General features: G+C 41.2%; 1 protein-coding gene across 2 annotated transcripts; it reads right to left on the minus strand.

Annotated features, from left to right (window-relative positions):
* Positions 1-221: 221 nt before the first annotated feature.
* scyl2 (SCY1 like pseudokinase 2) lies at positions 222-12,856 on the minus strand. Of its 2 annotated transcripts, XM_028954895.1 has the most exons (19): positions 12,738-12,856; positions 9,886-10,086; positions 8,518-8,675; positions 7,924-8,068; positions 7,669-7,818; positions 7,344-7,565; positions 7,043-7,159; positions 6,827-6,952; positions 6,535-6,711; positions 6,161-6,172; positions 5,936-6,058; positions 5,552-5,665; positions 5,030-5,162; positions 4,401-4,519; positions 4,153-4,253; positions 3,898-3,976; positions 3,727-3,804; positions 2,755-2,874; positions 222-1,815 (listed from the first exon to the last, which is right to left on the minus strand). In XM_028954895.1, the coding sequence occupies exons 2-19, from the start codon at positions 10,060-10,062 to the stop codon at positions 1,207-1,209; spliced, it is 2,760 nt and encodes a 919-aa protein (XP_028810728.1). In that variant the 5' UTR covers positions 10,063-10,086; positions 12,738-12,856; the 3' UTR covers positions 222-1,206. The 2 variants fall into 2 exon arrangements, with proteins under 2 accessions (XP_028810728.1, XP_028810729.1); XM_028954896.1 differs by lacking the exon at positions 6,161-6,172.
* Positions 12,857-13,074: the final 218 nt, after the last annotated feature.

The raw sequence follows: 13,074 nt of genomic DNA on the forward strand, positions 1-13,074 counted from the left end.
ATTAAAATAAATAGTTGCTGTTGTTGTACTGCAATAATAAAATCTGTTTAACCAGTGTCAAGAGAGGATAATTCCATGTGGTGGGGAAATGGAAAAATGATGTTTTGTATAATTAATATTAAAAATGTCTCTCTAAAAATTAAAACATTTCCATCAAATGCATAGAATTCTTAGGTGAATCTCATCTAATTACTCCAAAGAGACAACAGGCAATGTTAGAATGTAGTGTATAATCATATATATTTACAGATTTTCATTAAACCATCTCAAATTTTAAACACCACCTTATACACGGTACAAAGTACACAAATAAGTCACTTTATACACACTTCAGTATATAAACTATCTCAAATTGAATAGAAGAATAGGCCTTTGAGTGTTTAGCTGTTTCAAAACCCCATAAAATGTGACACACGATTATGGTGATTGTGATTAAACATCTCTGGCCAGATCAGTAACATGTCTACTCATAGAAAGTGATTTGGTGAGTTTTTTTTAAATCAAACCCCAGATAATGTAAGGCATCGTCTGAATTGTCTGGAGTTTCCTACTGCAGAGGCCGAAACAGACATCACCAGTGCATTCTATAGTTATTAAAAAAAAAAAAAAAAAAAACCTGACCTCAAACCCTTCAGCGAGAGAGAAAAAAAAAGCTATTGCACACTATTCTTTATAAGGCCCTTTTACCCCATTTGACCCATGGCTCAGGTGCTAATGGTCCCCTTCAGAATTAAATGATAAAAAAAAAAAAAAAAACTTTTACAATTATGTCATTTTGGTCAGTGTCTGATTTGCTTGTTATGTATTTGGTCATGATGTGAAATACAATTAATTTATCCATACAAAGAAACATAAGGACACCAAACCAACACCAAGTGCAAAACAAGACAAACAATCCACATGGATGAACAAACAATTGGGGGACTGGTGAAAGAGTTCGGAACTACAATCAGCAAGAAGAGGTGCACTTGGAGCACAAAGACATGGTTGTTCAGTGAACAGCAGTTTGGTTAAAAAACTGATCATAATTCAGGTCATTCTAACATTCAAAAGCATGTGCCTATAAAATGCCTTTTAATTAGGCTTTTTAAATTAAATTGTGTCAAACCAAGTGAGAAAACGTAGCAAAAGTAGACCGGAAACACTCATTCTAACGTTTATCTGTCATTTGGGTGCATTTAATACTACTTTTCTTCTTCACTCCATCTATCCAAAAAGGTCTTTCAGGTCCTTGTTGACTGATGTGCTGTGCTTCACCATGCCTGTGGGTGGGGCTGGTGCGACTGTTGCTGGTTGGCCAAAGTTCTGGGGGTTGAAGAAGGGGTTAGCCTGCATTCCAAATCCCCCCATAGGGGCAGCTTGGATGGTTGAAGTCTGAGGTGCTTGGGGTGTCCCAAACTGACTGAGCCAGGGGGATGGTGCAGTGGTCCCAGAAGCAGGCATGGAGCCCATTTGGTTGAGGCTGACTTTGGGTTTGTTGGAGGTGAACAGCGAGTCTAGGGCAGACATATCGGGGGCTTTAGCCGACTGAGTCTGGTTCTGTGCCACCGTGCTAAAGTTGGGGGTGCTGGTGGTGGTGGGCATGCCCCCATACATATTCGGATTGGTGGGATGCATGCCCATAGCCATGCCTCCAGAATGGAAGCCTGTGTTGAATCCGTTGCTCATGGTGGACTTGCCACCCATAGGTGCTACTGTGGGAAAGCTGGAGGGGATTGTGCTGCCCTGTATTGGACCCATCCTAGGTCCAGAGTTCATGGAGAGGTTGCTTAGTGACGTCATGTTGTTCAGCAAACTGCTTGTCAGGTCCTTGGTCTGGTGGAGACAGAAAGATCATTAATTTGGACCAAATGAATCTAATAAAGCAAATAGGCAGTGTTGGGAAGTAGCGAGTTAGATGTAATGGCAGCATGAAATGTACCAGAGGGTCACCACAGCCACCAACACCGTAACGGCTACAGTTCCAGGGATCTTCATATGGACCAGTAGAATTAAAATTGACATTTTTCTTTCCTGGATAAATCATCACCAACCCTGCACAGACACCAACTGCAGGCTCACTCTACCCTGGAAGGGCATCCCTCTCTGTATCACTCCTTCCCAAGGTGATTATGTGTTATATAAGAAATAAATGTTGTTGTTTTAATGCCATTACAAATTTAATTTCAATTTAATTTAGGTGTAATTACAGTTACTTATTGATAGATTAATGATTCCAAAGTTATTATTGTATACAAAATCTTGCCAGTATATTTAATAATAGTGGTGTAGCGGGAACCATGGGAGTTTTATTTGTCAGCCAATAGGCAATCGGTGCCTTTAAAAATCCCTGAGAAGCGAACATTGTTAGTTGGATGTGACTAGTTACAAGTATTTACATTTTAATCTGGGAAAACTTGGAATTTTAACAAATTACATTTCCAAAGTACTCTTCCCAACACTACAATAGGTAAGAGCCTCCCACTGGATAATTACTGCATGGATGTAGGGGCAGTGCTATGATCTGGGGTTGCTGTAGTTGGTCAGGTCGAGGTTCAGCAACGTTATGTCCACAAAGAATGAGGTCAGCTGACTACCTGAATCTACTGAACGACCAGGTTGTTCAATCAGTGAATCTTCCCTGATGGCATGAGCAAGATGACAACACCAGGATATTTTAGAATATATTAGTATATTTTAAATTGAAATAAATCACCATGATGAGCTTGTGTGCTGAATGAAGAAGATGGAACATAGACAGTGGTAGCTAGCTACCTGTGTGTTCGTTGCAGGAGGTTTCACACTCTGTGGTGCTAGTGGCTGCTGATTCCTCAACTTGGCTGCCTGTTCCTGTTCCTTTGCCAACCGCTGCTTTTCCTCTAGGGTCAGAGACACCTGGAAAGTGAATAGTCAAGGTCTCAGATCTCAAGCGGTTCCTACTGACAGAGCCTGTCAACAAGAATCACAATTTCTTCACATAAATAGAGCTGAATTAAAGCACTGCTAATCATGTTTGTGAAGTCCACTGAGGAGGAAGGGAGCTTCTTTTTGTATGTCAATCATTGCAAAGGGCACCTGCCATTTTATACTGTGCAAACGAATCTGGATGCCAGTCAAACCAAAATGGGGTGGGTGGGTAGTTAGTTCCCCCTCACCAAGATACAGAGAACCAGCAACCAGTATGTTCTTGGGTTTATTTGTTTATATCCATAAAATTTGATAGTACAGTGAAAAGCAGACCCGAAGAGATAAGACATCATACTTCCAGTACTAAACTTTTACAGTATATAATCATTTTTATTTCCCTATTCTACAAATAACCTGGATTATTTTTAACTTCATGCATGTGATTTAATAGCACCAGGTCTAGGGTCTATTCTAAAGCATCCCTTCAAGTTCACGTTCATTTTCATTCCATATCAGGGAGCCCTAATTTCTTGTAAAAACATCCAATTCATTTTAATGTTGCGTTTTTTCTGAAGACTTAACCATTTAAATAATTCCCCCTCTTTTGGTATCCTCTACTCAAAATGAGTGTTGTTTTCTTGTCTTTGTGTTATGAATGCAGAAAATGTGTAAAAAACATAGGTTTAAAAAAAATACCTAGGCAAACAATTGATATGAATGGCTTTAATGGTCTCCTGCATAATTATTTTTTCAATAATCTAGCCTGCATGGTCTTATGTATGTATTATACAAAGCAGTCTGCTGTAGTGCAGTGTACAGAACAGTGTACTGAGGACTCACTCTGTTGGGCTGTGAGGCAGTTACGGAAGATCCGTTCTCTTTACCGTTCACCGAGCTGCCACCAAAGATATCGTCAATCTAAGCGCGAGAGAAGAGTGTCCGCAGTCAGATCAGGAAATTCATTCAACAACAACACACATTCAGTTCTGCTAAATTACATTTTGCAATTACCTCTCTGACTTGGTTTGCAGGACTGGGAGAATTTTTGGTGTCCTCTGATTGGTTCATATGAGTAGAGATATTCAGGCTCCTGTGGGAGATCTGGGTTAAAGCTCTAGCCAAATACAATACAGTACACCATACAATAGACAGTGATCAGGTACTAGGTCGCAGACAAAAATGTTTGTGGTGAGATGTAAAATACATGCAACTCTATCAAACTACAAAAAGGATGACAGCACCCAAGCAAAGAATGGGGTTCAGCACCTCTGCTGCTCCTGCATTATGTGCAGCTGCTCCAGCTTGGTTTTATGCTCCGCCTCCATTCGGTTCAGCATGTCCCTGATCACAGCCATGAAGGAGTTGAACTGTAACCACCAAAAACATGAGAGACAGAATAGTTGAAATAAGTGGAATTCAAAAGTGGTACCATGCAGGTTTTATGAGCTTTTCAGTAATGTGTTTTGTGCAGGGAACTGACTGAGCAAGACTAAGCAGAACGAGGCAGGACTTACCTGGCTAAGGTTGAGATTGTTATCAATGCTTAATGAAACTAGGTGCGGCAGACTCTTTCCAGCTAGGTGCTCTTTAGGGATGCCAAGTTTCTTATGGGTGAAGGTGCACTTGTATATACCTGAGAATAAACAATGAAAAAAATGAGACTGAATGTGTTTTGACCATTTTCAAGGTGCAGGGACGTGTCTGCTTGTGAAGAGTACAATTCTATCTAATGTTTTAATGAGGCTAGCTCACTGACTATCCATAACGGTTTAATCCAGGACTGGGTTGCAGCATCTGGAGCCCATCCAACAACATTGGCACAGGGCAGGGGCTACGCACCCACCCCATTCACTCATGAACTCACACATAGGGGCAAGTTAGAGTCCCCAATCTACACAATGCAAACACCTTTAGAGTCTAAAGGTGGTGGGAGGAAACAAGAGAGCCCAGACGAAACCCACACCACCATGCAGAGAGCATGCGCACACACACACACACAAAGCTGGAGCACAGTTTCACATTCTTGGAGGTGTGAGGCCACGATGCTACTTTCTGCTGCACCGTGGAGCATTCAATAACTTAATATTACTTAAATATTCAATAAATTAAATACATGAATAACGAGTGGAAAATGGTTTGTTACCCAGAACGCCCATAAGCACTGCTGGCTCTCTAGAGGGAATCTGCTGTAGAAACGGAAGGATCTCATCTATGACGAACCACTTATCCAGATATTCCAGAATCTTCCCAAGACAAACCAATGAGTTCACCCGAACCTGGGGGCCAGGACCAAAAAGCATGATTTCTTGTTTTGGAAACATGAAGACTAAAAGGAGCTATAAAATAATTTTAACATGCAAATCCAGTTAATGGGTTTGACTCATAGGGTCAAAAAAAATACCATCACTTGTTCCAATTTAAATTTTTAGATGGAAATGATTAGGTGGAGCTAGGCATGACATCTTGAAAGAAAAAAAAATCATCAATTTCAGTCAACATTCAATTTCTATATTATTATGAGATGCCAAACATCTCAGGTTACATAATGCGGTCTGTCATACCATGTGTTCAAATAGCAAAAATGTTGTGTGGTTCGCTTATAATTGAATTTGCATTGTTCTCATTGTTCTTCTTCTTGTTGGCCCAGTGTAAAAGACATACATACTGCTAGAGAAGAGGTCTGTAGGCATGCGGCTTTGATGCGTGGGATTAGGGCATTCTTCATGGAAGGATAGTCAATCAGGTTGGCGAATGTGGGGATGATGTTCAAACACAGCTCCTAAATACGAAAGGACAGCAGAAATACAAGACAAATGTAAAGACGGGAGCTACAGCAGACACTAAATTAAACATGAAAAATATTTGTGTCCATATATTCTGTGTGCATGCATATACAGTACATCTCTTTCATGCTTTATGAAAATCTGATCATTATGAATCAAGGAAAAACATTTTTGACAACAGGAGCTTCTTCTGGTTTCCAGCTCTTAAATGATTAAAACAGTTCTATGACAATATATTGTTTATAATGTGTTATCTGATACTGTACTTGAATTTGAATGGAAGGTGCCTCCAAAGCTCGGTACACCATGGGGAGGACACTGTTTTTTATGTCTTCTGGTGGAGTCTTAGTCAACAACAGATCCATCTTTTGAAGGAATATCAGCAGGATCTACACAATACATGTCAAACAATTAATTAGGGGGGGGGGGGTCACAAAAATAACTGCACAGCACAAAAACCGATAGCTGCACACCTTCTCTGTACAACTCACCATGTTGCTAGCCTGATCGCATGCATAAAAAGGGAGAAAAATTCTGAGAAGCCAAAAATGAACCCTCATAGGTTATAATATAGGATTGGATATAACATAATTATCTATTGGTGAGACATGTCTTCTACTGAGGACCAATGTGTGAACCAAGCAAAACCAACTGTAAAAATATGGATATCATAGAAGCATTCATTACATAACTTTTCAGAATGGATATGAGGAACTGGTGGATTTGTTGCTGTTGGGCTTAATTACTGTAATGTCCTTTACACTTATGGGACAAAAAAATTATGGATCTTTTTCAGCTTGCACCAAATTCAGAAGTCAAACCAAAACTTAATAACACTAAACCTGAGTGTGATGTTAAAGGTTACCTGGACTGGCTCCTGCTGTTTGAACACTGGGGTTAGATCCGGTAAAATGAGACGGACGAACTCATCCTTTGTACATTCTTCTGCGATCAACAGCACGTTGGGAAGGACAAAAGGGACCATGTCCGGGTTCACAAATTCAGACGTCAAAGCCGGAAGGATACGATTAACTACCACCCTCTAAATGTCAAATGACAAACAGATATCATCCCAAGCACAAGGTTAAGTGCAAAGAATACACACATATACTTCAACATCAAATAAGCTTATATAATCATCATCATCATCTCTGTACCTTGGGCAACTTGGGCAAAACCTTTGGAAGACCTTTGTAGAACTGTGATTTCTGCAGGTTGTCCCTCTGAAAGAGTGAGTCAAAGTACTGCAACGTCACTGCCCCCACATCATCAAAAAAGGGAATCTGTAAACACAACACCCAGCCATCATTATAATGTCAAACTGGCAATAAAACAAATAGTTACAATTCATTACTTAAATAACATGGACAGACCTTGGTCAGCTGATCTGCATCCGGACGTACATTGGCTGTGACACTCAGCAGCATTTTTGCATGTTCCCGCACTTCCTCCGGAATTTTACTGAGAACTCCAGGACTCAGTCGACTCAACTACAGCAACATTAGCGTGTAGATGAATACATTAGCAATTTATGAAGTTACATACATAACCTGAAGTTTATCTAAACCCTTCAAAAATCTGAATTTATTAATCCAAGCATGGAAAATGTGTGTATGAAGGTGTGATGTTAAACACTTAAACATAGCGTATAAAAATGAATGTATGCCCACATACCTGGTCCAGTTGTCTGCTGAAACTCTTATATATATCCTGCTTGTTGACCTGAAAAACAGGCTTGCCTTCATTGAATACCGCGTGTACCACCACACCCAGGGAGTACATGTCAGAAGCTGAGTCGCAGCTGACAGAGAGGATATATTCTGGTGCTACATACTCCGGGTTGGGTAGGCACAGTGGAGGAAGGTTGGGGTCCCACTCTTTACAGACATACTTAGGCTGCACCAACACAGGCAAAAAAAAAAAAAAAACATACAAGCAACTGAATTATGTCATACAGTGGACTCAGAGGTTTATGCTCTTCATGGAGGAGGTTTCTCACCTCTGCCTCAGACGGATTACTTGAAGAGATGCTGAAATCAAAGCCCATGATCTTCCAAGAGCCACTCTTATTGAGAATGATATTCTCAGGGGACAGGTTTCCATGGACCATCTTCACACCACTGTGCAGGAATGAGAGCCCCTCGGATATCTGAAGAAATAAAAAATATATATATACCAGCAACATGAGAACCACCAGGATTTCTCACAGTCAGTGAATGAAGTGAACAAGCAAGAAAACAACATGATTCCTTACCTGTAGAAGACCATATTTGGTCTCCACATCATACAGTTTATAATCCTTGATTTCCGTAGGGACAGGAGAAGGCAGGTTGTCCCACTGTCCCAGGACATTTGCCAGACTGGCAAATACTGGTTCTGTGCAGAATGCCAGGCAGTCCCTGATAAAAGAAAGGCACAGAGAAGATGACATTCATGAGGCCAATATTAGAAATTATTCTCTACTGATAAAAGCTGTCCCTAATGACTGAAGAAATTTGCTTGTCAAAACTGAGCTTAATATCAAAGATTAGACCAAGAGCATGCAACATGTGAAGTAAGGTCACCCTGGTTGGCAATAGGGGGTTTACTGAATTTGGAGGAGCTAAATGTAATAAATTCAGTTCTAATACTGTTTAGTTGGAAAAAAAATATTTCCCATCCAGATATTTATCTCCATGAGACACCTTAGGAGGGCCTAGGGGGAATACCTTGATTTAAGTATTTTTCAACATAACTACAATTAATTTCCCTTGTCATAAAAAGCTTTTTATATGATTGTGCCTGTTATATATCAATCAAAACTAACTATGGCCCAGTCCAGCTGAGAAAGGCAAATGATAATAATTACCTGGACTCCTCAAGTGGGTGCTGCACTGTAAGAAGGCGAGGGTGTCTTAACCGTGTGAGCTGCTGGACACCCTTTTTCAACGAGTCAATAATCAGGTCCTTCTCAAACTTCTGGTATTTGTCTGTGACCTTCTTGTCAAAAACAAAAACTGCTACTTCCTGCAAAAGACAGAAATTTTAATCCCACCACTGGAGGTGATTGATGTGATGATTGAAGTGATTGTCACACGTGATACACAGCAGCACAGCACACAGTGAAATTTGTCCTCACCCTGAGTGAGCAGTGGGCAGCCATGACAGGTGACCGGGGAGCAGTGTGTGGGGACGGTGCTTTGCTCAGTGGCACCTCAGTGGTACCTTGGCAGATCGGGATTTGAACCAGCAACCTTCTGATTACGGGGCCGCTTCCTTAACCACTAGGCCACCACTGCCCGTAGGTGTGAACCTTCACTCATGATTCGATTACGATTATTAATGCCTCGATGTCGATGCATGGCATAAATTTTCTACATGGTCACGTTTTCAAATACAAGAGTTACATTTAAGGCATTTAGCAGATGCCCTTATCCAGAGCGCTTGGATAATACAGGGTGGGCCATTTATATGGATACACCTTAATAAAATTGGAATGGTTGGTGACATTGAACACATTTTATAAGTGGTCAGAAACTTGTAAATAACTAATGAAAGAATAAAGTTATGTTAATTACCAGTAAATTTGATGTGTCACATGACCCTCTTCCTATTGAAAAAACAAAAGTTGGATCCAAGATGACCGACTTCAAAATGGCCACTATGGTCACCACCCATCTTGAAACGTTTGCCCCCTCACATATACTAATGTGCCACAAACAGGATGTTAATATCACCAACCATTCCCATTTTATTAAGGTGTATCCGTATAAATGGCCCACCCTGTACTTTGCGTCGCATTGGAGAAAGTAGGGGTCGGAAAAAAAATATGCGTGGTTTTTGTAAACTTGCGGTAAGACGATAATGTTGTGTTGAAGGTCTCTGGACACTTAAGAGAAAGATCAGCTTTTCCTCCGTTGCTGCTTTGTGTGTGTTTCGAAGTGGTACAAAGATGGATTCTATTTGTCGCATGAAAATACCCCACGGCCGCCGGGTGCGACGCCGCGCAGCATTAAATTCAGACCTGGAGCGACGCTGTACTCTGTAGATTAGGCCACCACAGTCACTACCGGCGCTAAATTTAACGAGAATTTTTATACTGTGCCGGAAAAATTACCAAGCAACGTCAATATGATATGATTGATTATGCAAATCAAATGTATCAGACAGACTGAATTGAGAATGAGCATTTCACTAGTCACTGATTCTAAATCACAGAATCTCAGATTCAAGTTACCTGCTTTGTTGATTTTTTTGTCCCGTTGTATATTCTCCAAGACATCCCAGGTCCTCCACTGGCAATGTGTCGACCCACTTCAAACTCCCGGGTCACAGGGTTGCCCATCACGGCGCTGGTTACATCAGCAGTCACCTTGGTAACAGTGCTCTTTAGTTTGTTGAGCATGGACTCCATGGTTGGGTTACGCTGGACGTCAACCTGCATCAGCACACAGATCACACACATTACAGACAACATGGAAGCTTGAGCGAAATACAATCACTGAAAATCCCCTTCTATTGTACAGTGTGTATAGGTGTCATTTGAAGTACGGTACAATTTTTTTTTTTATTGTTAAAAAAGCAACAATATGCAAAAACGTGATTGTGAATGTAAATATCATTCACTATAACCTACATAACCAGATACATTAATGGTTTTGATAGGAAAATACTGTCAATTATACTAATCCAGCCACTGGGGATGCATCTGGGTGATGAAACTAAAATGCAAAAAAAAAAATAAAATCCTGTAATATTTGCACTTTTACTTGTCCTAATTTTTAAAGGTCCCCTAATATGAAAATGTAACTTTGTGAGATTGTTTAAACATTAATACAAGTTCCCCCTAGCCTCTCTATGGTCCTGCAGTGGAGATTAGTATAAAGAGTGCTTTGGTCATTCTGCTTTACCGTTCAGAGAGCGGCAGCTCGGATGGTCGGATCTGGAATTTTTGGAAATGTTACCTCCCCTTTCTCAAGCTTTGTCCACCCAGAAATGTCCACATCACATTCCATTTACTCAGTGATTGGATGTGAAATTTCACACAAATGTTTTTTTTAGTTCAGTCTCGTGAGATGCTGTAGAAACAATCGGTTCATTAAATTTTTTAACACTTAGTACTAGGTATCATATGTTAAACTTAACAGCACTCGTGTAGCTTTTAGACCAGTGACATTGTTGTCCCGTGCGTCACACCATCTTGGTCATTTTAGTTGCATATATTGGTATTTCATGTGCCCAGTGCATCACATGGCAAGTTTTCAAACCGCTTGTATGGCTTTTGTCAGAACTTTTTAATGACCAGCCCAGTAGTAAAGCACAACAAGTACTACATACATGTCACACTTGTTCGTAGTTCTGAACACAAATTATGAAGATAAAGAAACTCGTCCTGTGCATCAAGTAGACAATCGTCCATTTAACAGTGTATTCCTTGGTGCCGGTCCCAAACCCAGGTAAAGGGGGAGGGTGGATCAGGAAGGGCATCCAAAGGTCAACTGTGCGAATAACCAGATTGGCTGATCCACTTTGAAAGATCCAAAGAAAGAAGTAGTTACCCGTAACAGTGATCAAATCAGTAGCTTCCTTTCTGTTAGATAAATTGCTGTTTTGGCTTCTGAATTTAAACTTGAGAAAAAGACACATAACAAACTCAGTTGTAGGGTATGGAGTAACGAATTTGGTGACCACCTTTGGAATATTGTGCAAAAATAAATAGGGACATTGCAAAAAATCTGAGTTAGAACAGAGGAAGCAAAAAAATGGTTCCATTCAATTATCTGTCCAGTCCAAGAAACAAATACTTTAGACATGCTTTACAAAGTCTGCAAAACTCTGGAGCCGTGCACCAGAAACACCACACTACCATCCGTTCATTTCACACCTTTTAAAGGCAAAAAAGGCATAAAACGTCAGCATTTATGTTGATGCAATAACGGCCCATGTGATGGCAGATATGCAGAGATCTTTCTACAACCACTACGAATATTGCATGGCGCTATGGAGATGTGTTTGTGCCAACAGCCAATCATAATGAACTACTTCTGGTCTGTGGTTTTCAAACGGCAGCTCAAGACCTTCCTCTTTAGAGAACATAGTGAATGAAAAGATTGTATTCATAGTTGTGGCTCCTAGAGAACCAGAATTGATCATTTCATCAATGGTAACATGTAAGCACGTAAGTCGCTCTGGATAAGGGCGTCTGCCTAATGCCTTAAATGTAAATGTGAATGATTGGTTGGTTTTGTGGCACATTTGTAACGCTTTTTGTTTGCTCAAATGCGGCACAAATGAAACTCCATAGGGCGCCTGCACAACAACTCATTTTGGGGTGAAATAACACAGATGACTGAGACAACGAGTCAAGATCGTTCGAAACAGTCAAATTCTTATAAAAGTATAGTTACCATGGGTCAATATACACATAGAATTAACAAACTATTTATAAAACCCTCCCATAAGTGATCAGAACGACAATGATCATCAAGAGACGAGGTTGGGTTGGTAACCACCAAAACAATAATAACAAACCCCATTCGATCGGTTTGGGGGTTTCTCTTTTTCCCACCTGCGCGAACACACGGCGCTAATTTAATTAACGAGGAGCGGCGGCGTGACGGGTCGAGCGAGGCCGTCGTCCGGCTGCGCCGATTCCGTCCCGATTCATAATGACTCATCGCGGGACGAGCCGTGTGGACGGAATGAGAATTAGCTGGCAGTCTGCGCCGCTAGCTTTTGTTTCACCGATTTCGCCGGCGTCACGATCTCTAGAAATTGTCGCAAAAACAAGTTGCAAACGCCCAGTGAGTTTACTAAAAAAAAATTTTTAAATCATGGAACTGAATACGTGGAACTGACGTGGCTTTGACGTCTAAAAACTGCAGGACCCGGCTGGACTGAACCGTTTCGGGGTTCCACGGCACTGCACACCTGTGTGACAGTTCTTGGGCCCACCTGCCAGCGCCGACGTTCGGCTAAAGCGGCTAAAACAAGGAAGCGAGCTAACTAGCCTTCCCGGAGTCTCGGTGTTTTGGTGAGGGTAACCGCGTCGACAGATTAGCCCGAGGCGAATTACGAGTTTACGTTCACCTGGATAAAGTGTCCGCTTCTTCGTCGATATCAGGTCCAGTGTTAAGGTTATAAAAAAAAAAAAAAAAGATGGTTAGCGTCAACATAGGCTGCGATACACAGCCTCCATGTCTTCCAGCATACAGAGCTCTGCCTCGCGCGTCACGTCACATCCGAAGAGCCGAGGTGCTCGGCGAGGTCCGTCTGCCATCGGGTACTCACATTCTCAACGCCGATTGGCCACAAAGAAAAAGCAGTGGAAATTTTGACCAATCAGATGCAACTGCGAAGATCATGGCCGAGTGCGCTAAATGAAGCAACGGTCCGTGCACACCGATGAGCCACAACATTAAAACCA

This window comes from Denticeps clupeoides, chromosome 15 (genome assembly GCF_900700375.1).
Source record: "Denticeps clupeoides chromosome 15, fDenClu1.1, whole genome shotgun sequence".
In the NCBI taxonomy this organism is placed as follows: Eukaryota; Metazoa; Chordata; class Actinopteri; order Clupeiformes; family Denticipitidae; genus Denticeps; species Denticeps clupeoides.

Bases quoted from the DNA above. Each gene is read 5' to 3' on its own strand.
- scyl2 (XM_028954895.1), bottom strand. From the start codon at position 10,062: ATGGAGTCCATGCTCAACAAACTAAAGAGCACTGTTACCAAGGTGACT. The intron at 7,160-7,343 runs GTATGTGGGCAT...ATGTTGCTGTAG, and splicing joins TCAGCAGACAACTGGACCAG to TTGAGTCGACTGAGTCCTGG. The intron at 4,520-5,029 runs GTAACAAACCAT...GTTTATTCTCAG, and splicing joins AGTGCTTATGGGCGTTCTGG to GTATATACAAGTGCACCTTC.